Source organism: Aquila chrysaetos, chromosome 20 (assembly GCF_900496995.4).
Source record: "Aquila chrysaetos chrysaetos chromosome 20, bAquChr1.4, whole genome shotgun sequence".
Taxonomy (NCBI): domain Eukaryota; kingdom Metazoa; phylum Chordata; class Aves; order Accipitriformes; family Accipitridae; genus Aquila; species Aquila chrysaetos.
The window spans coordinates 11,332,355-11,356,500 of record NC_044023.1 but is presented as its reverse complement, the minus strand read 5'-3'; the positions used below and the strand labels follow the sequence as shown (position 1 = coordinate 11,356,500).

The 24,146-nt window shown below is 53.3% G+C and overlaps 1 protein-coding gene and 1 long non-coding RNA gene across 12 annotated transcripts; one reads left to right on the top strand and one right to left on the bottom strand.

Annotated features, from left to right (window-relative positions):
- Positions 1 to 1,153: 1,153 nt before the first annotated feature.
- On the bottom strand, positions 1,154 to 19,604 carry GATA2 (GATA binding protein 2). Of its 6 annotated transcripts, none has more exons than XM_029995958.2 (6): positions 19,407 to 19,604; positions 11,352 to 11,845; positions 9,983 to 10,582; positions 7,092 to 7,270; positions 3,918 to 4,043; positions 1,154 to 3,082 (listed from the first exon to the last, which is right to left on the bottom strand). In XM_029995958.2, the coding sequence occupies exons 2-6, from the start codon at positions 11,578 to 11,580 to the stop codon at positions 2,783 to 2,785; spliced, it is 1,434 nt and encodes a 477-aa protein (XP_029851818.1). In that variant the 5' UTR covers positions 11,581 to 11,845; positions 19,407 to 19,604; the 3' UTR covers positions 1,154 to 2,782. The 6 variants fall into 6 exon arrangements, with proteins under 6 accessions (XP_029851818.1, XP_029851817.1, XP_029851819.1 ...); XM_029995957.2 differs by lacking the exon at positions 19,407 to 19,604 and adding an exon at positions 12,362 to 12,483; XM_029995959.2 differs by lacking the exon at positions 19,407 to 19,604 and adding an exon at positions 12,133 to 12,346.
- LOC115333427 lies at positions 11,367 to 23,837 on the top strand. 6 transcript variants are annotated; one of them, XR_005930966.1, is made up of 7 exons: positions 11,374 to 11,459; positions 17,690 to 17,733; positions 18,108 to 18,159; positions 18,504 to 18,646; positions 20,279 to 20,382; positions 21,115 to 21,550; positions 21,953 to 23,837. It is a non-coding gene; the product is annotated as an uncharacterized LOC115333427 (long non-coding RNA). The 6 variants fall into 6 exon arrangements; XR_005930965.1 differs by lacking the exon at positions 17,690 to 17,733 and having other exon boundaries at positions 11,367 to 11,459; XR_005930964.1 differs by lacking the exon at positions 18,504 to 18,646.
- Positions 23,838 to 24,146: the final 309 nt, after the last annotated feature.

Below are 24,146 nucleotides of genomic sequence, written 5' to 3'. Positions count from 1 at the left end.
GTCTCCAGTGCTTTTTAAACTTGTTTTTAATTGAAAAGTATTTCTCCAAACACTTTTGGAAAAACAACCCAAAAAACAACAAAAAAAACCCCCAGAGAAACCGCAGTTCATCATCTGCAATGTGGCTGTTGCCTTAGATTTTAAACTGGTTTAGAAACTTTAGCGCACTTAACTGCATGACCTCGTCACCCCAAAACAACACCGGAGAATGAGCTTTTGTACTTGTGCTTTTTATACTAAATCATTCACCAACCACTTTTTTTGTCCTACCCTGGTAGGTTTTTGAAATATCAATAGACGGCTCTGCATAAAGTTTAAGCTAATAATTCTACTGGCAACAATGGCGACGATAATTTTTCCTCTCTCCCTATTAAAAGCAGCCTTTATGACATGAAGCTGGGTACAGGTACTTTCACAAAAAAGGTATTTTATTATTCTTAGCAATATTCACCTTGAAGGAATATGAGGAAAGCATACACTTTTTACAGACAATATATAAACATGTTGTACATAATTAACAATAACTTAGTTCACTAATCCAAAAATAAGCAAAATAAAAATTAAAATAAAACCAGAAAATACTGAAGGATTTTTTTATGCTGATACAAGTACAAAATAATTTAAATCTCGACTGCCGTTGTCTATGCTGCAGTGACTGACAATATATTGCACTTTGTCAACTGTATCAGTAATCCCTGTCTTCCACCCACATCCCTTTCCCGCCCCCCTGCCCAAATCCTACAGAAATTTGAGTTGGGTACAAATAATGTAGAACTGTACCATTGTAAAAGGTAAAAAGTAAAAAGGACCCAATTTTTTACCTCAGTAGATTAAAAATTCTTGTGATTTCTGCCAACCAATTTAGTTTCCCGTTTATTTCCACTTCTTTACAAAGTGCACCTATATGCCTATGCAGACCAGAAAAAGGAGGAAAGCAGGATTTTCATGGCTGCTTGGTTCTTAAATCATTATCAAATATTTGAATTACATGTTTAGGAAAAAAATTAACATACATCCATTTTTATCTGTTTCGTGTTTTTTTCTTTAAAGCAGGACTTTTGCAGTAAAGATACAATTGGCTTGATCCAAAAAAAAAAAAAAAAGTAAAACCCCAACAACAAAAAAGTTAAAAATTTAAAAAAAAAAAAAAAAAAAAAAAAAGCTTGTCACAGAGTTAAGCTTACGTGGTTTACATTATCAAACCCCTCCGTTCATTGGGGCATTTTCATCAGAAGTATAGCTAAATATGTACATTTTATGTTATACTGGAGCTTGTGTTCACGAGAGGCATCAGATCATAACAATCAATAGAATACACTTCACATTGGCAATAGCTTTGTTTTCGGTCGTTTACGTACAATACGGTTTAATAATGGGAGATTTAAATTTAAATTTTTTCTTTTTTTTTTTGTTTTTTTTTTTTTCATATAAAATACGCTACGGAAAACGGACGTTCCCCTTAGAACGATGCTTTCCCTCGTCTCATCAGCTGTCGCTGTGTCTGGGGTTTGACGGATGTGTGAAGCTCAAACTGATTGTCTCTCTCTTTCCCCTCTCCAGTGATCTCAACCTCATTTCTGCCCTTCCTCCCTGTGAAGTCCACCGGGGCCTGGATGCCTGAGACAGCACACGCGCTGGCTGGCTGCGTGTGGACATGGTGGCCACACTGCCGTAAGTTTACCCAAGCAGCTAATCTGCATTTTTAAGCGACAGCTGCCAACACAACAGAACAAAATGCTTCAACCTCTAAAGTCTGCGAGTTGGATGTTTTTATGCCCTGTGATGGTTTTTGCTGTGCTAGAAGTTAGCTGCGACACAGTTTGGTAAATGCCTGTATCTCACCCCTTGCTAGTGCAGGATTGCCTTCCCGAGAGTTTTTTCCCAACAGTTTGTCTGATCTAGCTGTCCGTTTTGAGGAATAATAGGGTAGTTGGGAGGGGGGCTGTTTTTTAAATAAATCTTTCATGTTAGGGAAAAGAATGAAGAAATTGTGTCAAAATAATCACCGTCTTGGGCACATTAAAACCCCGTATTGCGGCTACATTTTTGCTTTGTTCCCACCCTAATCTTTTCCCCCTTCCCAGTAGATATTTTGGTATGAAAGATAGATGGAGCTAATCCAAGGGGGTTGCTGAATATGTTCCCCCCTCTCCCCCTTGTTTGGAAGGCAGGTTTTCTTACAGGGTAGCCATTGCAAACAACAGCACAAAAACATGCAGTCAGAAGGGTTGAGGCTTTTTGTGGAAAACAAGAGCAAAATAAATATGACTTTGTGTCTGTTTTCATTTTAAAAATTACATTTTTATAAATGTGTCCTTTTTTTTTTCTTCTTCTCCTTTTTTCCCCATCCCAAACAAAGTCTGCGATAGAAATCCAGCATGTCTGGCTTCCAGTGAGCCGATTCCATCCTGGGAGGCTGCTCATATCTCTTTACAATATTCACAGTAATAACAAAGAGAGAAAGGAAAGCCAGTTCCAAGCCTTTTCCTTCAGCTTCTGCCACCTTTTGCTTCCTGCTGGACCATTAAGTATCGAACAGGTGAGTTCTTTTTCCTTATACCTGAGGGGGCAAAGTGCATTACAGGCACCACTACACGTTTCTGCAGAAGACCCATCATTTGCAAGGTTTTAGTCCAGCATTAAGAGTTAAACCACATGGGAGCAAAGATCCCCTTTTGCCATCCCTACATTCTCCTCTTGGCAGAACGTTTTCTTACTTTGTGTCATCTTAGGCAAAGCCCCATGTTCTTAATCTCTGGGTGGGTCTCTTGGTCATCAGGTTTTATCCCATGGCTGTAACCATGCTGGATGGGTGTGGATGTCCAAATGAGATGCTGGAAGATGGGTGGATGGGGGTAGGTGTTGGTAGGATGTGTCCAGAGTGGCTGAAAGGTGGCAAATGCCCCATGGGCGCCATATGGCTAGCAAGGGCAGCAGCGCTGAAGGGAGACGATTTCTCCTGCATGCACTTGGACAGTTCCTCAAAACACTCAGAGCCTTTCTTGCTTTTCTTTGATTTGTTGGACATTTTCCTATTCCTGGTCTGAATTCCTTCCTTTTTCATGGTCAGAGGCCTGTTCACCTGCAAGAAATGAGAAAATCAGGCTCATGCAGACAAAATGACCTTATTGTGCAAAAATGAAAATATTTGGACAGCCCCCATGTGTTTTTCCTGGATGGAGACCTTTTTCTGGCCAAAAAAAACGGTGTTTCTCTCTGCAGAACTTGTTTATATTGATTTGTTTAATAAAACCACACACACAAAAAACCCATAGACATGAAAAACAAATTGAACTGAATTTGGCAGCTGATGACTCTCTTTCCCGTAGGCTTACCCTCAGTCCTCATTCATTTCCTAATAGAAGAGATCAAACTAGGAGGCACACATTGACCCAAATTCAGTCCTAAGACATGAGCAATCTTGTACCAGTAACCTCTGTTACTTACAGTTTAAATAACGTTCCAACATGTCAAGTGATTTCTGCTTAGGATTAATTTCTTTAAAAAAAAAAATATAATAAAACAAAGCCTTAGATATAATTATTTTTTAAAAAAATCAAAATGAAGATGCCCGATCAGGATTAATTTTTGCACAGAGACCGTTCCAAATGGCCTCTGTGTTTCTGGAGGGAAACAGCACACAAAACACACTTAGATAAAACCAAGTGTGGTAGCTCTATTTTGCCTGATTTGCCCAAGCGTTAGAAGCCAAGCTAATACATTGTAATGTCACTGAACTTAGCATCACTATGCTGACAAAGAACGGCTGTCACTTCCCAGGGGAACCTTAGAGACGGGGGAAGGAATAAAACAACAACCAAAACCCTGAAACCAATAAAAGCCTAGTGTACACCATGCAGTTAAGACATCAATCCCAGCTAGGCAAGCAGCGACACATGAGATGAGTAAATACTCACATTGTGCAATTTGTAGTAGAGTCCGCAGGCATTACAAACGGGGTCCCCGTTTGCATTACGTCGCCATAAGGTCGTGGTGGTTGTCTGACAGTTGGCACAACAAGTCCCTGCTCTCCTAGCCGCTGACTAACCAAAAGAAAAAGAAAATTAAAAACGTATCGGCAGGAGGAGGGAGATCATGAGAAAGGTCAAGTTGGACTCAGTATTTAGGTTGGGTAGAATGAATTACTACAATTTTTACAGAGCATCGGGGCTGAAGGGAAGCTCCTGGCAGTTTTACATTTTGTGGCCGTTAGGTTTTTGTTTAAATTCAAGTATTCTCCTATGTGGACTGCAGCTTCAAGCCCCATGGCACCGCGTGTGCAGGGGAAGTAAGGAGAGAAACAATGCATCTCTAACTCCACAAACAAAAATTTTAGAGGGGGAAACATCATCCAATTTGTTCAGGTTTTTCCTCTGCAGGATTCTAGAATGCATCATGAAAATGCATTTGCCTTTTTTTTTTTTTTTAAATGACTGATTTAGTTTGTGCCAATGTTGGGACTGGGTTTGAAAAGAGGGAATAATCTTCAAGAATGTGATTTTTACCCCTACTCTGGCCCTTTAAAGATGGACACAAAAGAAAACCAACCGCATTACTTAACTGGGTGCAGTATTTATCAGAGCCATCACTGAAAAATCAGTTTCCATTTACAAGTGAAAGGGAGAAAACAAAACCGGCTCCAACTTTCTTTAAATATTTAGCAAACCAAATTTCATGCCTTGCAGCAATGATTCCGCTGACCCGTCTGTGTCTGCTGCCTCTGTCCCTACTCAGTTCCTTGGCTGACAAGCCCTCAAACAACTGTCTTAAAAGAGGAAAAAAAAAAAAAACAAAAAAAAACCACCCAACAAAAAATCCACCACCCTTTCCTAAAACTATTGTTCTGCTGAAACCAAGGTGGGGGGAAAGAAAAATGCCCAAACATTCACCCACCTCCCAAAACAAGAACAGGAAAAGTAGAACAGCAGGCAGCCAGTAATTTCTGGATGGGCCCTTGTCTAGCAGACCCCACAATAATACGTTCTTTGTGCAAGCATGGTATCGTATAAAGTGTTATGGACGGCCTAATTGCACCCCATATTTTGGGAAATAATTTTGTATTAGAAAGCTTCAGCCCTGCCTCTGGAAGTGGTCAAAATACAGTCCGTTTTGTGCAATTGGATTAATGCTGAGGACTCAATATTTTCTTTTCTTAAATTAGCAGAGTTTACTTTCTAATGCATGTCAGTCGTGGTAATTTCCCCGGGGCCTTGGTCCCTGGATATTTTTGCTATTGGCCACTGAGAGCCATAGGGTGAAGCAGCAGCGAAGCTCACGTTAATGTGCAGGGCATCTCCGTGAGCAGAGAGCAGAGTCCCGGAGCAGTGGGTTTCCCAGACAAGAACTTTGTGCGCTTCCCTGCCTGCCGGCTCTGCTGGGGAGCTGGCGCCGCTCGAAGCACAGACCGACCCGCCTCGCAAGAGGAGCACCGGGTTCTGTTCTCACTTGCTCCTGTTTTACACCATGGCCCTCTGTAACTTTCCCAAAGATGATGGACGGCTCAGCAGCTTAAGGCAAGAATCAGGCCCTCGGAGACTCATATATTTAAGTCCCTTACTCGCCTGTGAGAACAGGCCAAAGGCAGAAAGAGGGGGTACCCCCTACTGCAAGTACACTCATGCAACCCAAACACAATTAATGCCAGACGTCCAAACACTGACATTATTAATATGATCACTTTGCTATTGCATGTCAGATGAACAAATTCCCAAAGATGGCCATCTCCTCTCCCCAGCAAACAAGCAAACTACAGTGGAAAAAGGGGCAATAAACAAAGCTGTAAATCAATTAAAACAAAACAAAACATTAAAACAACTACACTAAAAGAAAACCTCTCTAGTGCCCCCCAAAACCCCTCGCAGTGAGCTAAGTATAACAGTCTCCCAACACACTGGAAGGTGGAGATCTATGTTTGCATATCTGAGATGGCTTACTGATACTCAACTATGCTGCTTAACTCTATGGCCTGTCCCATTCAGACTGGAAAGCACTTGAGCCTGAGAGACGATAATGTTACACTGTTGTCTTAACATTTTTCTATATGTCAGTCACTTTAGAAGGCAAGTCATTAAGAAGCTTGCATAGTTGAAATTCTGACTCACGACAGAAATCTTCTGTATCCCATCCCAGTGTTAGAGCAGTAATGCCAATTTTCTGCTCTCCAAACCTCATTGAAACATGCCCACGAATAGCTAAGAGACTTAGGCACCATAAATCACAAAGCTTCAAAAAATATATTTATTATTCTTAGCATTTTACGCATTATTTGTGGAGTAGAGTGTATTAGAAATTTCAAAACAGCAAGCATGACTGGCAAGGCTTGCCTATAGAAACTCTCTAAAGCTTTTAGAGTCAGGAAACAGATACACAAAGTTTCCTTATCTTTAACGTACAGATATCCGGATAGGAAACTACTACCAGGAGCTTAGAAAGGACATTTTTTTTAAATCACTCAAATGAAAATACAAAGTATAGGTGACTCCATGGAAAAATAATAGGATTTTTTTTTTTTTTTTAAACAGTAGGGGATTGTCTGGGGAGGGAACCAATATTAATATTGCCAGAGAATATAAGAGTGAAAATTACTTCATGGCTTTTATACAAATAATTATTAAGTAGGGAGCAGTAGCTTTGACTCATCTGATTTGTTTTGCTTTTTGGAGCTGAAACTTTTTTTTAGTACACGGTGGAGGACATTCACGCTCATAACCCTTTCAATCCCAGTACGCGCCCAAAACGTCCCAAGAGGCCAAATAAAGGAGGAATTAAATTAAAAGCTGTCATCCGAGGATGACCGGGGAGACGGATACACGATATCCCGCATGTATTGTGAGCGGCAGGGGGGCTCGGGACAGAGGCGCGCGCGGAGGGCCGCGGCGGCGCAGTGGTCTGTGCTGGGGATGCCGGGGCTGGGGGTGGAGGGGGGAGATCTGCCCCGAGGCACGGCAGTGACCTCGACGTGACTGACCCCCATGTACAGTCCAGCTCGGCTCTGCGCAGGGGCTGAGCAGAGATGAGACACGTTTGACTGGTGCCTGCGTGTGGTCCCTTCGCCTAATTTATCCCCAAACCCAGGAGAAACAGACACCTACCAGCCTTCGCTTAGGTTTAATGAGAGGTCGGTTTTGACCATTCATTTTGTGGTAGAGCCCGCAGGCGTTACACAGGTAATGCCCGGTGCCGTCTCTTCTCCAGAGAGGGGTAGCAGTTGCTCCACAGTTCACACACTCTCTGCCTTCTAAATGGAAACACGAAGAAACCGGATTTCTTTCTTTAAAAACAAATTCACAAAAGCTTTTTGCATTGTCCTTTAGGCATTTTCCAGAAGTCAAAACAGTGTGTTAATTCAAGCACAATCAGACAGCAGTGACATCTACAGCACATGCAGCAAGGAGCTCAGTGTTTCCAGAACGCCCAGACTCCAGCGAGTATTTTATGTCATGATCAGAAATAGGCAGCTCTTTCTGCAAGGTGAGAAAGAGTGACACTCTTATTGTGTCAGATGGAAGTTATCGTTTCAGTAACGAGAACTCCCTTAATCTGTGCTGGGCACGGCTCCCCTCTCGTATCTATTGCACTCAGATGGTTAGATCCTGTGTTCTCCTGACACAAATACACACATACACGTGTACAGAAACACACATACCTGCAAACACACAACATGTAAAAGAAAGAGTCAAAGGAAGAGGTTTTCTAGCATTAAATCTAAGCAAAAAGACCTCCCGTTCTCTGCTTTCCTTTTTGTTGCAAATGCCACGGGATGAGAAAGTAAAGCTGAGCAGACTGGGAATGGATACAGAATGCCAAAGGCTCAGTTATGATTTTTGTTCTAAAGGCAGAAAAACGCTGCTAATGCTGATCTTAGAGAAAGTTCAGTTTCAGCAAGCACTCTGGAAATTACTGTTAAAAACAGGCTTTGAGTTCTTTTCTGTTTCTGTGATTTTTCGACAATACAGTTTGGATTTAGTAGGGAGCAGTTTACCTTATTACTGCTTCATTATTAGTTTAGTAGCACAACGTGGGAAACACGGCATTGTAGAATGTCTCTATTAAAACCCAGCATGTAACTCCTAGATATCTGTTTCTGCCTCAGAAAGCTCTCTGCTAAAAGTTCATTTGCCTCTGATGGTTCGAGGGCAGGTCTGCTTAATATAGAAATCTCTCTTAATATAGTTTATGCAAATCCTACAGTATTTAACTGGAGAGGAAATTCTTTTTGCTAATAACTGAAGCAGGCCATGTTGAGTTCAGCGGGGCTTGTGTCTCCTTTAATCTAGGGAGTGGGTGGCTTTTAAACAACACAGTCTAGAGTGAAAAATGAGGGGAGCTCTGCGGCGCTGCATTTGTAGCTTTTGTCCCTCCTAGGGCAGGAAGCTGCAGGAGTCGTCGTGTCGTGAGTCTTAGTTTTCCTACAAAAACACTGAGTGGTCACGAACTTTCCCCAGTTCCTTGCACAGGGGGCTCCCTTACAGAAAAAAAAAAAAAAACCAACACCCAACCGTAAAACAAAACAAAAAAGCTCCTTACTTCCCCCATCTAATAAAATCATCGGCAACTACAGGACAAAAATAAAAAGCTGCTCAAGATCCCTTTATCTTCAGATACCTGGGTCTTGAATCTGTTTCCCCAAACTCGGGGGGCTCGAGCTGCTAATTGCCTTTACTTTCTACTCTTTGCACTACTAAAAAATACATATACATAGTAGCAACTAAATTTAAATAACGGGAGAGGGAGTGTATTTTCCCCTTCAGAGGAGCCGTTTGAAAAAGAGCCGATGAGCTTGAAAAGTAGCTGATATTTTTGTTGCAAAACTCTTAAGAGATCACATTTCTAAATTATTGTCTGCTTTAAAAATAAATACATGTAGTGTATTCATAAGCATATATGTGCAATGATATATACGAATACACACGCGCATGCATATATAGCCATTTATTTTTAAAGGGCAATCTAAATTCAGTCCCAATATACTGTAATTCATCTCCTTCCATTGCTGAGGATGTTAAGCCAGGAAGGTTAGTAGAATTACACAAATTGTCTTAATTTGTCTGTCTAGTTGTACAACTAATGTAATTTCAAAGTGGGATCAAAACTTCACCCATCACCTAATTTGCTGATTTAGGACTGCTCTTTCGGGAAGAAATGCAAGGAGGGGTTGTGAACACGGGAAAGGTCTGCAGTCTGTCGTTTGGAAGCAGAGATATGTCTGGTTCGGGGCGGGGGGGGGGAGGGAGTATTTTCTAGTTAAAGTTAGGCCGGAGTAAGTTAGCGATGACTGGACACCTTAGTCTTTCGCACTGGTATGTAAACTATATTTGAACTTTTGCTCCTGTAAAACGCGAAGGAAATAAGGCCCTCTGCGATTTGAAGCAGACTGGCCGGGTAAGTTTCGCTTTCATCCTGCGCTGGGGCCTTGGTTCGTATTAATGAAAAGACGTGGAAATTATTGAGGGAGAAATACCTATCGCTAGGAAGTCCCACGTGTAATCCGTGGGGGTTTGGCTGGCTTGGGGGAGCAGGGTCGGGCCTGAGCCCCTTGGGTGGCCGAGGCCAGCTCTTCTCCAAGGGAAACGTTTTTTTCTCCTATAAATCCCTCTTTGTACAACTGGATCTGCCAGCTCACACTGCACCGGTCCCCGTGTCCCTCGGCGCCATCTGAGCGCCCCGGGGCCGGTGGCTCAGCAGCCGCTACGGATGTGTTGCCACCCACAGAAGCCTGGTACAAGCTCCATCTCCTAGATTAAAAACCCAGAAAAGCTGGACCAGGCAGCCACCTGCCCCTCTGTCCCCAAGAGAGCTGACACAAGCACCCAGCCTCGCAGCAGCCTGCAACCTCACCCAACAGCCAGCAAAGCCACCCACCCACGACACACACATGCCCCCCCCCCCCCCCCCCCCGGCAGCACGGCTGTCACCTCGGCCCTTCCACCGCGGGGGGTACAGCTGGTGCGTGACGGGGCAGGCCACGGGCTGCAACACTTACCCGAACAGGATCTGGCCTTGCTTCGCGGCTTGGGGGTGAAGCTGGACGCGGGGCCCCCCAGGAAGCTGCCAGGGTGGAAGAGGCTGCTGCTGTAGTCGTGGGCGGCCGGCACGTAGGAAGGGTAGGTGGGGATGGGGTGGTGGGTGGAGGGCTGGGCCCCCATGCTGGTGAGGCTGCTCCTGAGCGGGCTGGCGCTCTCCATCTTCATCCCCTCCGACAGCGACACTTGGTACTTGATGCTGTCTTTGTCCTCCTGCCGGGCCCCGGCGGAGGACGAAGGGGAGGCGGCGCTGGTGGAGTTGGGGTCCGGGGACACTTCCTTGGGAGGGGTCGGGGGGAAGCCGAAGAGGTGGGAGCCGGAGTGCGAGGCCGGGGTGAGCGAAGACACCGAGGCGGTGCTGGACGTGCTGCTGCCTGGGTACACCGAGATGGCCCCGGGCGCTCCGGCCGCCGAGGGGTGCAGGGGTGTCTTGGTGAAGGGGTTGACGGTCCAGGGGTTGTGGTGATGGGCAGACAGTGCCGCCTTGCTGCTGTCCAGCCAAGGGATCCCGGGGCTGTGGATAAGATGAGGCCGGCACATTTGACTCCCGGTCAGGCGGGCTGTAGGAACACAAGAGCGTTTGGGATCAGCGCGGGGCAGCTCAGCCCGGAGCAGCTCAGCCCGGAGCGGCTCTGGGAAGTCCCCCAGCTCCCGGGGCGGGCAGCTCCCCAGCCCGCGGGCTGCCGGAGGGGAGCCGGGCATGGGGAGAGGTTTCACAACCCGGAGAAGAGCAGCCAGACTGGCGCGGCGGCCCCTTCGCCCTGTCCCTTCCGAGGGAGGCAACAGCCAGCCCAGCGAGAAAGAGCGATGGGCAGCAGGAGGGGGACCCCAGGCAGCCGGGGCAGGAGTAGAGGCACCCCCTTTCCTCCCGCCCCACCCCTGCGAGTAGGCAGCAAACCCCTTTCCGCTCTGTCTCCCGAGCTGCTGCAGCGCGCTCTCTCCGGCTCCTAAAAACACCCCCAAATAAAATCCATCGCCGATTTGAATCGGTTTGTATTTCGCATCCGGGAAGTAGCCGTGTCTGCGAAGTTTTAGCCTGTGCGCACACTATTTCCCCTTCCTCTCTCACCTCCCCCCCTTTTCTTTCCCTCCCCTCCGCCGGTCCTTGGTTATCTCTAGGGTTAAAATCCACCCCTGCTTCCCTTTCTATCCTGTTTTCTTAGATCTCCTTTCCCCCCGGCTCCGACACACCGAGGCGGCCCCCGAGCGAAGCTCCTCGCCTCCACGTAGGACACCCGCCGGCCCGCACGGAGGGGCCGGGGGAGCGCAGGCGGAGGCGGGCGGGGAAGGGGCCGGGGGTGCAAAGGAGAGGAGCGGGTGCCGATTTACCGTGTGCCTGGCTGTAGGAGACCCTGGCCCGGGCATGGGCGGAATTGGCGTAGTAGGGGTTGCCCTGGGAGTCCAGGTGGTTGAAGAAGACGTCGACTTCATCCGGAGGTAGGAGCTGCGCTGGTTCCATGTAGTTGTGAGCCAGTCCGGGATGGTGGCTCTCGGGGTGCTGCCCGTTGAGCACGGCGTGGTGGGCCATCCAGCGAGGCTGGTCCGTGGCCACCTCCATGGCCTCGGGCCTCCCCTCCCACCCACCCCCGGGCCAGGAGCGAGCGGCGCTCGGTGGGGGGGGGGGGGCTGCTGCTGCTGCTCGGGGGGTGGCTTTTGGCGCTGCTGGTGGGTTTTAGGAGATGGGGTGGCTTTTCTTAGAAAGAAAACCGCCGGGTGATTGGAGTGCGCCCTCGGAAGGGTGGGGGAGGACCCCCGAAGTCAGCGTGTCCCTCTGTCAACAGGCGGGTGGCGGAGGCAGGTCCGGGGAAGCGCCGGGGCAGCACCTGTAAGGAGAGACGGGCGGGTTAGCGGCTCGGCAGCCCCGGGGTGCGCTGCCCGCCGGGCCGGCTCCCGACCGGCTTGTTTTCCCAGCGGTAGATAGATGGGGAGGGGGAAGCAGAGCCCCTCCCCCCCTCCAAAAATATCCTCTCCCCCAAAGTCCTCGCCTTGCGCCCTCCCTGCTCATTGCCCCACAAAATAAACAGAGATCCCATTTCAAACTCTTTACAAGAAAAAAAAAAAAAAAAAAGGCAAAAAGCTTCCTCCGCCCCCCCCGGCTCTCGCTACAAACGTCAACAGGAGTTTTTCCAGCTGGCTTCAAAACTGGAGTAAAAAAGGAAGAACGGCAGATCTAATATAGCGTAGTTTTAGCAAGAACTCCGACTGACACAAAAGAAAAAGGAGGGGGAGAAAGGGGGGTGGGAAGAGAAGGAAAAGAGGGGGGAGAAGGGTGTCTAGCGAAAGCAGCGAGTGCGTCCTGGCAGCGGCGCGGCGGCCCCCCCCCCGCGCCCCACACTTACCCGGCGCGGGAGGCAGGGTGCCTCCGCGGGGTGGGTGGTGATGGATGCCTGCTTGGAGGATGCGAGTGCCGCAAAGAGGGGGAGAAAGGAGGGGGAAAAAAACCCAAAAAACAAAAAACAAAAAAAACCAACAACCAAAACCAACAAGAAAAAAAAAAAAAAAGGCGAGGAGGGAGAGGGGGGGAAAGGCAGCGGGAGCGCGGGAGGAGGAGAGCAGGCTGGATGGAGGGTGTTACTCAGATGGCAAAGCCGCGGCTCTGGCCGGCTCGGTCCCATCCCCGCGCATCCTATATGAGCGCTGGCGCCAGCTGGCCGCGGCGCCGCAGACGGGCCGGGGCGCGCAGGGCCGGCGGCCGGGCCAGCCAATCCCGCCGCCCCACACCGCCCCCAACCGCACCCCCGGCCCCAAACGGAGCCGGCCCGGGGGGGGGGGGAAGCGCGGCGCAGACCCCCTCCTCCGCCCCCCCTTTCCCCGCCCGCAGCATCCTCGCCCGGCAGCGCCGTGGGGGCTTTCCCCGCCCGGGCTCGCTGCACGCCCCTGCGGGGCGGGGACGGCAAAATAGGGGGGTCCCGCCGGGGTGTGCGGGGGGGGGGGGGGTGTCGGGGCGGGCGGGCGAGGACGGAGTGCGGGAAGGGCTCGGCGGTGGGGCCGGCTTCGTCGGGTGCTGCCCGGCCGCGGAGCCGCGGCTCCCAGCGCCGCCGCCGGGATGCCCGGGGCTGGGGGGATGGAAGTCGGCACCGGGAAGATAAATATGTTAAAATCCCCTAAATCAGGCACAGCAGCGCGCGGCCGGGAGCGGGACAAACCCCAGCATGGTCGTCCCATCACGCTAGTTTGAAATAACTGTCTGAATCGGGGATTAAAAAAAAAAAAACAAAACAAAACAAAAAAACAAATAAATTCGAGGCTCCGCGCCGGCCCCGGGGACCGACAGGGCGAGAAGGGCCCGGGCAGCGGAGCCGCTCCGGCCGGCGCTACCGTCCATGCCGCCCCGAGCAGGCAGCGGGGCAGAGAGGGATCCTGCTCGGCTCCCCGGCCTGCAGCGCTCGGGCCGGACCCGGGCTGGGGTTTGCTGGCGGCTGCGGCAGCAAACGGCCAGGCCCGGGGAGCCGAGCCGGGCCGGGGCAGGAGAAGGGTGCCCGGGCATGGGCTGCAGCCTCCCCGCTGGGGCTGCGGCATCGCACCCCTGGGTTTTTTTCGTCTCCCCTTTTTTTAAAAAGGCAAAACCAACCCCCCCAAAAAAACCAAAAACAACCCCAACGGTTTTAATATTTGCAATTACTTGTGCGCTTTGGGCCGGGGAGGAGAGGCGCAGCCCGAATCAACAGGCGTTTGCTGCGGAGCTTGCGGCGCGTCTCGGCTGTAGCCGGGGGCGCGGGTCGGTCTCTGCCACCCCCGAAGATGCCGATAAATCCGTCCGCTTTTGGGGCGGAAAAAAAAAAGTAATGGGAAAGTAACAACCAACACACACACACAGACACCCCCCCCCGAGAGCGCGGCCGGGCGCTGCTGCAGGTCCCGTTTCCCAGGCGCTCCCCTCCCATTCCTCAGCCGCTGCTTTCGGGCGGGGAGGGAAACGCTCGTCGCAACCCCTTAAACCTTCGAGCCGGTCCCAGGGCGAGAAAACCGCCCCCCCCCCCCCCCCCCCGCCCGGGGAGCGGGGCAGGGGGCTGGGGGGGGGGGAGCGGCCCCTCCACCCGCCGAGCAGCGGCCGCGGCTCCAGCCCGACGGCGCGGCCGGGGCAGGGGGCGCGGGAGCCGGTCGGTGCCGTGCGGGCTGTGCCGGGCCCCGCCGCGGGGGCTGGGGGGGGGGGAGCGGGGCGGCCCTGGGGATGCTGCTTGCTGCTGCCCCGAGGGCAGCCCCCCCTCACCCCCCCCGGCCCGGCGGGCAGCGCTGGGGGCTGGGAGCCGGAGCCGGCCTCCCCCGGCCCGGCCGCCCCAGTCACTACGACGCCGGGGCTCTGACGTCACCCGTCACTGCCAAATTCGCCAGGAAATGAACTTTTTTTTTTTTTAAATAATAACAATAATAATAATAATGATGACGGTAATAATAATAAAACTCCCTTTCCTCGCTGCGGAGCCCGTCTGGCCGGAGAGACAAGGGGCTCCCTCCCTAACTATTTCCCCACTACCAGCACCCGTTGTGCCCCCCCCCCAAGCCTCCCCCCAGGGGATCCCCAGCGCAGACCCCGGGGGGACCCACAGCGCAGCCCGGCGGGGCGGGGAAGCGGGGGCCGGGCTGGGGGCGCCGGAGGCTTGGGCAGGGGGAGCCGGCATTGCTCCCACCATCCCCCCCCCCCCCCCCCCGCATCCTTTCCTCCGCCGGCTTTCTGCACCCAAAGCCGGGGTTGCCCCGCTCCCCCCACCCACACCCCCGGCCCCCTGCCCTCGGGGCTGCGCGGCGGCGCCGGGACCGCGGCGATCCTCGCCCCCTCCTGCCGCCGGGGGGGTCGCAAGCGGCGGGTCGAGCGGCAGCTCCTCCGTCGGCTGCCGGGAGCGGAGGGGGCGGCGGAGCCGGCTTCTCCCGGGACGGGCTGGTTGGCCCGGGCAGGCCGGGGACAGGCGCTGGGCCGGGCTCGGTGGGAGAGGGGCCGGGGCTCGGCAGGGCAAGTGCCCCCCGCGCTGCGGAGCCGCTGCCCGCGGCGGAGCGTGCTCGGGTGCCTTAGGCCGGAGGTGCCAGGGAGGAAAGGGAAACAAAGCAAAAAAGAAAAAAAAAAAAAAAAGAAAAAGGAAAGTTAAAAAGCAGAGAGAAAACCAAGAGAGCTTTCTAAAAATCCGGCTGCTCCCTCCGAAGCGATTTTCTTCCTACGTGCACCAAAAATCCCCCAATAAAACCACCCTAATATCCCCCCAAAACGGATTTTTTTTTTTTTTTTTTGTGAAAGACGGGCGAGTATAAATAAACTCTAGCGTTTGCAGGTAGGTCCCCTTGGCGCCTCGTTCCACCCACAGCCCGGAGGCTGCCGGAGCCGGGGAACACCGTGCCCGGGGGGCTCTCTCCCGCTGCAGCAGGGCGGCGGGCAGCCGGGATCACCCCGGCCCCTCCGGCTCCGGCTCCCGGCGAAGCCTAGCGCCTCGCTATGCCCTTATTAATTAATATGGATGTTTTAATTATTACCCGCCTGCCATCAGCACGGGGCCGCGATTTTTTTTTTTGGGGGGGGGGGGTGGGGTGGGCTGTTTGTTTTAGGCAGGTGATAAAATCGCAGTTAACGAGCTGATAATTCGTTCGTGTTTGTTTTAAAAGACAAATTGTAAAGATTAATCAGGCGGCTTGATTTATGGCGAGGCAGACCCCGGCGCTGCCCGGCCAGGGCTCCCTGAAGCCCCCGGCTCGGGTTACCCGGGGGCCGGCAGGCGAAGCAAAACAAAAGGGGCGAGCGGGCAGCGGCTCCGGCCGCGCTGCCTCGGGTCGGGCCCCCCGCCCCGGCGCCCGCCCCCACCCCCCCCACCCTCCCCCTCGGGCCGGGGGGTCCGGCGGCCCCCTCCCCGCCGCCGGGGTGCTGGCACTGCGGCCGGCGCCTCTCCTCGCACCCAACTCTCGCGTTTTGCAGCCCCCCCCCCCCCCCCCCCTTCCATTAAAACCCTTTGTAAAATAAAATGACCCCCTCCAGCAGGGATGAACGATTTCTGCTGAGGGAGCGGTTTAATTCCCGTGGCTGAGCTGGGAGATTTCCTAGCCAGCCGGCTCTCAGGATTTTACTTTATTTTATTTTATTTCTTTCCCCGCCGCGTCCCGTTCCTGCTGCCTGCGTTTGGCGAACAGGCTGCCGGCTCCGGTCTCGGCCGCTAAATGCCCCGGCGGCACGGCTGGGGTTTTTAATTGAATTAATTCACCCATCGGGAACATCGGCAAGCCGCGCTGGCTGCTGGAGGCGAGCAGCTTAGCTCCGCTCCGCAGCCCGCTTCACACGGCTGGTTAAGCAGCTCTCCCCTCAATTTTCTGCCAAGCCTCCAGGGAGAGGGTCCTGCCGGGCCCAGGACGCGCCCTGCTCCCTCACCCCGCTCCTTGCAAACCCCCAATTGCCACCTTTTCTCCCTTTTTTTTCCTTTTTTTCTTTTTTTTCCCCGACACAACGGGCTCCGCTTTATGAACTTTATTTTGTTACTGCCGTTGCAATTTTTTTTCTTTTTCAATAAGGGAGCTTTCCCAGATCTGGAAGCACGACTGGTTATTTTGATTTGATTGACAAGTGATGTCATATCGTTAAGGGAGGGGGGAGACGACAACATGTTTTAGCAACAGTTAGCAGCGCCATGTGATGGAGTTGACACCTATGCCCAGGCAGAGGCGAAGGCAGAAAACAAATACCCCCGGCCGTGCACGCAGACTATTTATTTACACGCCCGGACTGGCGTTTCTTCCTCTTCCTCACCCCCCCCACCCCGATCCTGGGTGCTTGGACCTGAGAAAAAGTGTACCTGAGCAAAGGGGGCTGGGCTGGGTGGGACCCGCAGCCCCCGGGGCACTTTCCTCCAGACACCCCCCTTCCCGGGGTGCCCCCGACGCGCCCCCCCCCCGCCCCGTCCAGGGGCCACGCTCCCTCCCGGTGAACGGAGACCCGGGGGTCAAGACCTCCCGGGGCGGCCATGCAGCATCCTTCCCCCCGCGCTCCGCGCTCCGCCCCGAAGTGCAACCGGCGGCGGCCGCAAGCAGGGAGGGCAGGAAAAACTCCTCGAAAAGGAAGAAAAAGAGGGAGAGGAGCGCTCAGCCCCGCGCCGGGCCGCGGTACTCCCGGCCGCCGGGCGATGTGCGAGCCCCGGGGCGGGCCGGGGAAGGCGGCTGCCCTCCGGCGGGGAGGGGGCTAGGAGGGCCGGCTGCGGGCTGTGGGCGTACCGCCCCGACCCCCCCCTCCCGCTCCGCCGGGGGCCGCGGCAGGTAGAGGACCAGCCGGCCGGTGCGAGCGGCTGCCGCCCGCCCGCAGGTAGGAGCCCCGCGTCCGTCTGTCCGTCCTTCGCCCCCCCCCGGGGCGGCCAGCACCGGCCGCGGCGAGCAGCCCCCCCCTCCCCGCCTTGGGTTTATTTCCTTGGGTGTGATTTTTTGGGGAGGAGAAGTTCTTGCTTTCTGCCTTTTTTTCGCTGTTTTCCTCCCTCTGGTCTTGTCTCCGCTTTGCTTTTCTTCTCCCCCGGCCCCCCCGTCCTGCGTTACTGGCACGCATTAATGGCTGCTAATAGGGTTATAAAATGACACAGTTACCTCTTAACCACAAGACCCTATTTAAGCTGCATTAAAAAAAAAAAAAAAACAACGAAGAGACGGCTCGGGGAATAAATCACGGAATACTTAATCTTTTTTCTTTTTTTTTTTTTTTGTAAATACTGGAGGAGCCTCCTCGCTATCCCCCCATCCCGCAGACGATTTCTGCGGGGTATGTTATGTCCCCCACCGTGGGAACCCTCGGTCTCAGCCTCCCTCCCGGCCCGCTCCCGCACACTCCTTCACCTGCACTTTGTCCGCAATTTCCCCGGTGCCCGCCGTCCCCCGCACACCCCCGCAGCCCCACGGCTCGCTCGGCTGCAAATAAAGGGGAGGAAAAGCCTCGAGTCGACCCCAAACTGCCCACAAAAACGCCTTTTGTGCAAGTTCCCGAAGAAAAACGCATGCGGCGGGGGGTGGGGGGTGCACACGCACAGCTTTGTCCAGAAAAAGGTATAAACATATTTTTTCAGGCTCTGCCAGGAAAGATTTCGTTCGCAGGAGCTCGCTTTAATTTTATATGTATATATTTTTTTTTCTTGCAAGGTTATTTCGGGCGCAGCTGTTGCAGGAGGGAGGAAAGAGGCCGATCTCGCAGGTTCGATTTGTTTCTCCGCAGGCAAAACTTCGCTGGGGAGGGACCGAGCCCGGAACGGGGAGCGGGGCTCGTCTCTCGCCCGGCACCGGCACCGCCCGCGGCTGCCTCTCCCCTGCCAGCCGCGGGGCTTGGGCCAGGCCGGGGTTTAGACTTCCGAGAAAAAAAAAAAAAAATTGCGTTTAATAAAGATGCTCCGTGCTCTGGGGGAGAACAATCCCCGCAACTGAAATCCGCACCCCCCTTAGTGAAATCGCTTTTCTTATTGAAATCGCCTCAAATCCAGGCAGGCTCCGCTCCTGGTTTCTTCTATTTATTAATTTTTTTTTTTTTGCCTTGCCTTCCAGCCTCAGCACCCCAAAGCAAAAGGAGGATAAAGAGGGGAACTTTGCACATACAACAACAAAAAAAAAAAAAAAAAAAAAAAAAAAGGAGAGAGGGGGGTGAAAGAGCCGGCGGAGAGGAGCGGCCCGGTCCCCGATGTGGCTGGGTAATTTTAAATCATGCAAAGCCCCGTAAAGCTGCCGCACGGGACTGGGACGGGGAGGACTCCCCGGCAGGCAGGTGCAGGGGGAGCGGGGCCGGGCCCTGCCGGCTTTCCGGGGCAGAACAAACCCTCGCATCTTTTTTTTTTTTTTTTTTTTTTTAATGCCCAAATCTGCCAACAATAGGAGCGAGGAGATAGGATGTGGCTGCGGGGAGGGGGGCGCGGGGCTCTGCACACCCTGTCTCCGGGAAGTGTCTGCCTGGCCGCCCTGGGTGAAATGCAACTTTCCAAGATGGAGATTTAAATAATTACCCCGGTGACAAGGCGGGGGGGGGGGAGAAAGAAAAAAAAAACCAAACCATCAAAAACCAACAAACCAACTGAAACTGAAACACGGCCCGGTGGTCCCGCTCCCCACAGGGTGCCAGTGCGGGGAGCGCACCGGGTGCGCCCCCGCCGCCGGGCAGAGCCCCCGCCGTGCCTCCGAGCCGCCGGGCGCTGCACCGGGCTCAGCCCGGCCCGGCAGCCCCGGTCCTGGTCGGGCGGGAGGAGGCGGCCCGAGGCGGGAGGGGGGTGTCCGGGCGCGCTGGGGACATTTTTTCGTTCTTTGCAAAACCCTGCCAGGTTTGTCCCCAGGGGAAACCGCCTCGAGCGATGCGCTCCAGCAGCGGGACCCGCATCCCGGTGCGCTGCGGCGGCGGAGCCGCCGTGCCGGTACGGCAGCCCCCGGGCCGCGCAGAGCCGCGCAGCCGCATCCCCTTACCTTGCCTTTCGCCCGTCCTCGTTTTTCTTTCAGTTTTCCGCCCGGTGCCTGGAAAGCGCCGGCTCTCCTCCTCCGCGGGGCCGGTCCGCGGGCTGGGGAGGGGGCGCCGGCCGCAGGGAGCCTCCCCCGCCTGCCCGCGCCGGGAGCGGCGGCTCTGCCGCGGGCGGTGGGTGCGCGCAGCCCGGCGGAGGGGCTGCCCGAGGTGCGCGCTGCTTAAAACTGGCAGCGGATTTCGAGCTGAGCCCTTTTTTTTTTTTTCCCTCTCCCTTCCCTCCTTCCCCCCTTCCCTTCCTCCCTCCCTCCCTCCCTCTCTCGCTCTCTTTTCCTCTCTCCCTTCTTTCCCTCCCCTTCTCTCTCTCACTCTCCTGTATTCAAGGATGGCACAGCGAGCCACTGTGTATTTATGTACATAATAAGGCAGCTCGTCCCCTCCACTTCATTTGCATCATTACAATATCTGTACAAGCACATCACATTGTCTGTTGCTTGCACCTTTTGTTACGGTTGCTGTCACAGTCTACGCGACTTGACTTTCATATTTTAAATGAATTGATATTATACCAACAACACACACTCGCATCCCAGGCGCTGGGAAACCGGGCTCCGGCGCGCTGGGCGCCGCAGCCCCAGCCTCTCCCCAGCCGCTCGCTTCTTCCACCGGATCCCAAGGAAGGTGGGGTGCGGGGAGCCGCTTTGTAGGATCAATTATTCGTATAAATTATTCCTATTCGTATTAATTTTGTTTCCATTCCCCAATGAAGGAAACGTTTGTTGGGGAGGTGGATTTCTTTTTCTTTTTTTTTTTGCATTGGCCAACCTGGCTTTTGTATAACCTCGTGTTTCTTCTCCCCCCTCTCCCTTCCCAAACTCAGTCTTTCGGGCAATGCACCTGCACGTAAGGGAGGCAGCGGAGAAGCTGGAAGAGGCACAAGCAGATATTACGCGACGAGTCGTTGTTATAGCTAGGAAAGAAACGGTAAAATACATATCTCGTAGACCACTAGGAAATTCAGCCAGAACGAATGTTTTTGGAAGTGTTTGCGCGCCCCAGCCCCGGCTTGGCAATTCTCACCTGCTGGGTATTTTCCTCCCGGTGCGTGTGTGTGTGCCGGGCTGGGGGGGATCCCCTAGCCAAGCGCCCGGTGGCTGGATGGGGTGGCGGGCGCCAGTGCCGGCCGCGGGGGGCCGCGCGGCGGGGGGCCGTAGGGGCCGCGCCGAGGCGCCGCGGGGCGCGGTGCGGTTCCCCGGGTGGGGCAGGCGAGACCCCCGCCCGAGGCTGCGGGAAAACCATATTAACGGAAAGACAAAGGCCGGACCGTCCGGCGGGGGCCCTGCGGGAGCGGGGGAACGAAATACGGTTCAGGAAGGGAAGGAGAAAAGTTTCGCGGGAGAGGAATTATCATCATAATGGAGGTAAAAATGTGAGCAGGGGAAAGGGGGGGGTGGGGTGTCCTATTCTGCTGGCATTTTCTGTCTGTCTTTGTGATATGGTTCGGGGGAAAAAGGGTCCTTGATATGCGGCTGATAATTCTTATCAGCCCCACGCAGCCCATTTCCAAAGTAAGTGTTTTAATTACTCCTCCTGTATTACCCTTCATCCTCTGAGAGGAGATACATCGCCAGATTTATGCAGGGGGGGAAAAATACAAAAGAATGCGGTATTAAAATATATACATATATATATCCCCCTTTTTCCCCTTGTGCCCAGGAAGAGGGAGACGCTGTCGCCAGCCGCACCCTGGGATCGCCCCTGCACGGAACGACTCTAAAACGAGGGACCGTCGCTCAGGCGGACAAACTACGGCAAAAGCGGGGTTTGAAGCCTGCAGATTTTTCCCCTAGCTGGGACAGACGGGGGTGTCCGAGCCGGGGGCTGGGGGGGCTGAGCCCGGCGGAGGCACAGGGCTGCCCACCCGAGGCTCACCGCGCTGCTGCCTGCTCGCCGGCCGGGCTGTCCCGGGACCAGGGCCGACCCCCCAAGTGCCACCAGAGGCATTTGGGGCCGGAGGGGCGGGGGGTTGCGATTTTCCCCTCATGTCCGCTGGAAGAGAAGGATGTTTTCCTCTGCTGTTTAGCTTTCGTGCTAAAGATGTCATCTGAAAGTCTGGGAGGAAGGGGGGAATTGTGATCTGCTCTCTTCCACGGTAACAACCATATTCTGCATATTGAAAAATATGATAGACAGTGGGGAAGGCGCACTTCCCCCCCCCCCCCCTTTAAAAAAAAAAAAAAAAAAAAAAAGAACCAACCTTTTCAATATTGATTCAACAAAAAAGAGAGGGAGAGAATTTAAAAAGAGAAGAAGCAGCACCAGCAGCAGGGAGAATATAGGCTCAGCAACTCTCCAGGTTCGCTTCCTTATTATTACTATCCAGGGGTAATTTTTCATCTCTGCTAGCTAATCTTTGTTCCTTGTGAAGATAATGAATAGCCCAATCCTTATCTCCTGGGCTCCTGGAGGCTGCTGGAGAATGGGGTTGAACAGGGTTGAAAATTGGTTCCAAAGTGCTGCTGAATAAATGGTGTTCCTTATCTCTCTCTTCCAGATTATCGGAACCCTTTCAAAACTCACACAACAAATACAGCCACCGCATCTAATGCATCATTTACCAGAGCAGATCTCCGCGTTTGATCGGCAGATAGGCAAAATCTATGTATTCCTTGCTTTACTTAGTATGCATGGACGCGGGGCTGCTGTGCATGCAGGGTGCCCCCCGGCTGGGCCTGGGACACCCCCGAAGCTCTTAGCACACGCAGGTCTTTGCTGTGGACTCCGTGGAGTGACAAGAGTGTCCCCTGCCTGTCCCGGACCCGGGGGAGCAGGGTGGGACAGCAACCCACCTTGCAAGGTGCTGCTGTGCGGCACGCTTGGAAATTTGGGGTTGCTCCTCTGGGGAGCTAGTGGATTTGCAGGGAGAGGGGAAGAGCTGTGAGCATCATGCTGGGCACCCCAGGCACCTGCTCACACTCACGCTCGCTCCTGCACCCACAGTTGCATTCACCCATGCCCACGAGCGGCTGCTGAGCCCCAGCTGCGTGGCAGCACCCCTGTGCTCCAGAAAGCCACTTTTAGGCTCAGCTGTGCCCTAGTCCTGCCCCAGCCCTCGGCAGTCTCGGGGCCCAGCTGGACCAGCCTGGTAAAACCTCCCGGTGCCCCCCCCCCCCAGCTTGTCCCCCCTAAAATCCTGGCAGGCCAGCCGTGGAGTCCCCCAGGGGCTGGGGCCAGCTTCCAGCCCTCCCTGATGGTGCTGGGTGCTCCCCCCACATCCCAGCCCCAGGCAAAACAGGGCACCCAGGGCAGCCCAAATTTGGGGAGCAACTGGTGATCCTGGGGGAGAAAAACAAACAAATAAACTCCACAGAAAGGGAGTCCTTCTATGCTCCTGGAGTTAGTGTGAACTCTGTCCCTTCCAGCTCAGGGTGGTATCAGGTTTTCCTTTCTTTCTTTCTTCTCTTCACTCTTCTTTCTTTTCTTTCTTCTCACAACACCCCCCTTCTCCCCCCCCCCCCCCCCCCCCCCCCCCGGTTTTCTTGTTTCTTACTTCCCCCCCCCCCCGCCCAAAAAAAACCCCCCATCTGCATAACAGTAAATGCCTTCCAGTCTGGCTATGCAGCCCCCAGCTCCAGAGCAGATCCCTCAGCCCCGAGCTGGGGACAGATGTCCCCTCAACTCTCACCCACCCCTTCCTTCCCTAGCAGCACCTAAGCTTGTGCCCAGGTACCAAACAAGGTGGCATTTTATTCTGCGCCACCACAGCACACCCCTGTGTCCCCAGCTCTGCCCTGGACCCCCCAGCCCAGGGGGCCAGCAAGATTCTGGGTCGGGGATGGGACATCCACAGTGTCCCAGTCCCCTCTGCCTGTCCAGCAATGCTCATCCCTCCCCTGCCTGGAAAGGGAGAGAAACTTTTGTGGGAAGTTGTGGGCAAGCAGCAACCCCAGCCAGCCCCTGCCCATGCTCAAGAGTTTTGCAAATGTTCAACTTGTACTAATTTTTTTATGGCTGTATTCGCAGTTGTTCCCTGTAAAAAATGGACCTGTGTTAGTTTATTAATAACCTAAACATTACGTATTAAAGACCTATGAGTGACACAAGATGACAAAAAGCTGTATTTTTCCAATATACACAAGCACACATTTAATAACCTTCTATTGCATCTCAGCTAGGCCTTCTCTCTGATGGTTCCCATGGCAACTGAGATAAAAAAGCAGCCATTTTCCATATCTCTATGAAAGTCTATTATATTGCAGGATTAGTTCATCTTCTGCTAAGGTCAAACACAAAGTCATACAACCTGAAATATTTAGAATCCATGTACATTCATTTTTTTATATGCCCTTTCATTTTCCACAAAAGACTGGGCTCCTCTGAGGTTTTATTCCCCAGAAAATGCTAAGCAAAGCAATAAAAAAATCATGATTAGCAGCTGATGAAAAGTTCAATTGTTTTTTTTTTTTTCCCCAGGTGTTTTTTTTTTTTTCTTCCCCCCTTTAAAAAAAACCCACCACTATTGTTGAGCAGATAGTGCCTTCCCCATTTATCTCTATCAGCAGCCGTGATTGCAGCCCGATACCGGCCGCCTAATTGGGCTGGGAGCAATTTGCAGGCGGACGGCGTCACCTTCTGGCTAAGGCGGGTGAGACAGCGGCGGTGCAGGGTCAGGCCCGGGGGGGTGGTGCTGGAGCCGCCCCCCCCCGCCCTTCTTTAGCATCCCCCAGCCCGCAAACCGGCGGCCCCGG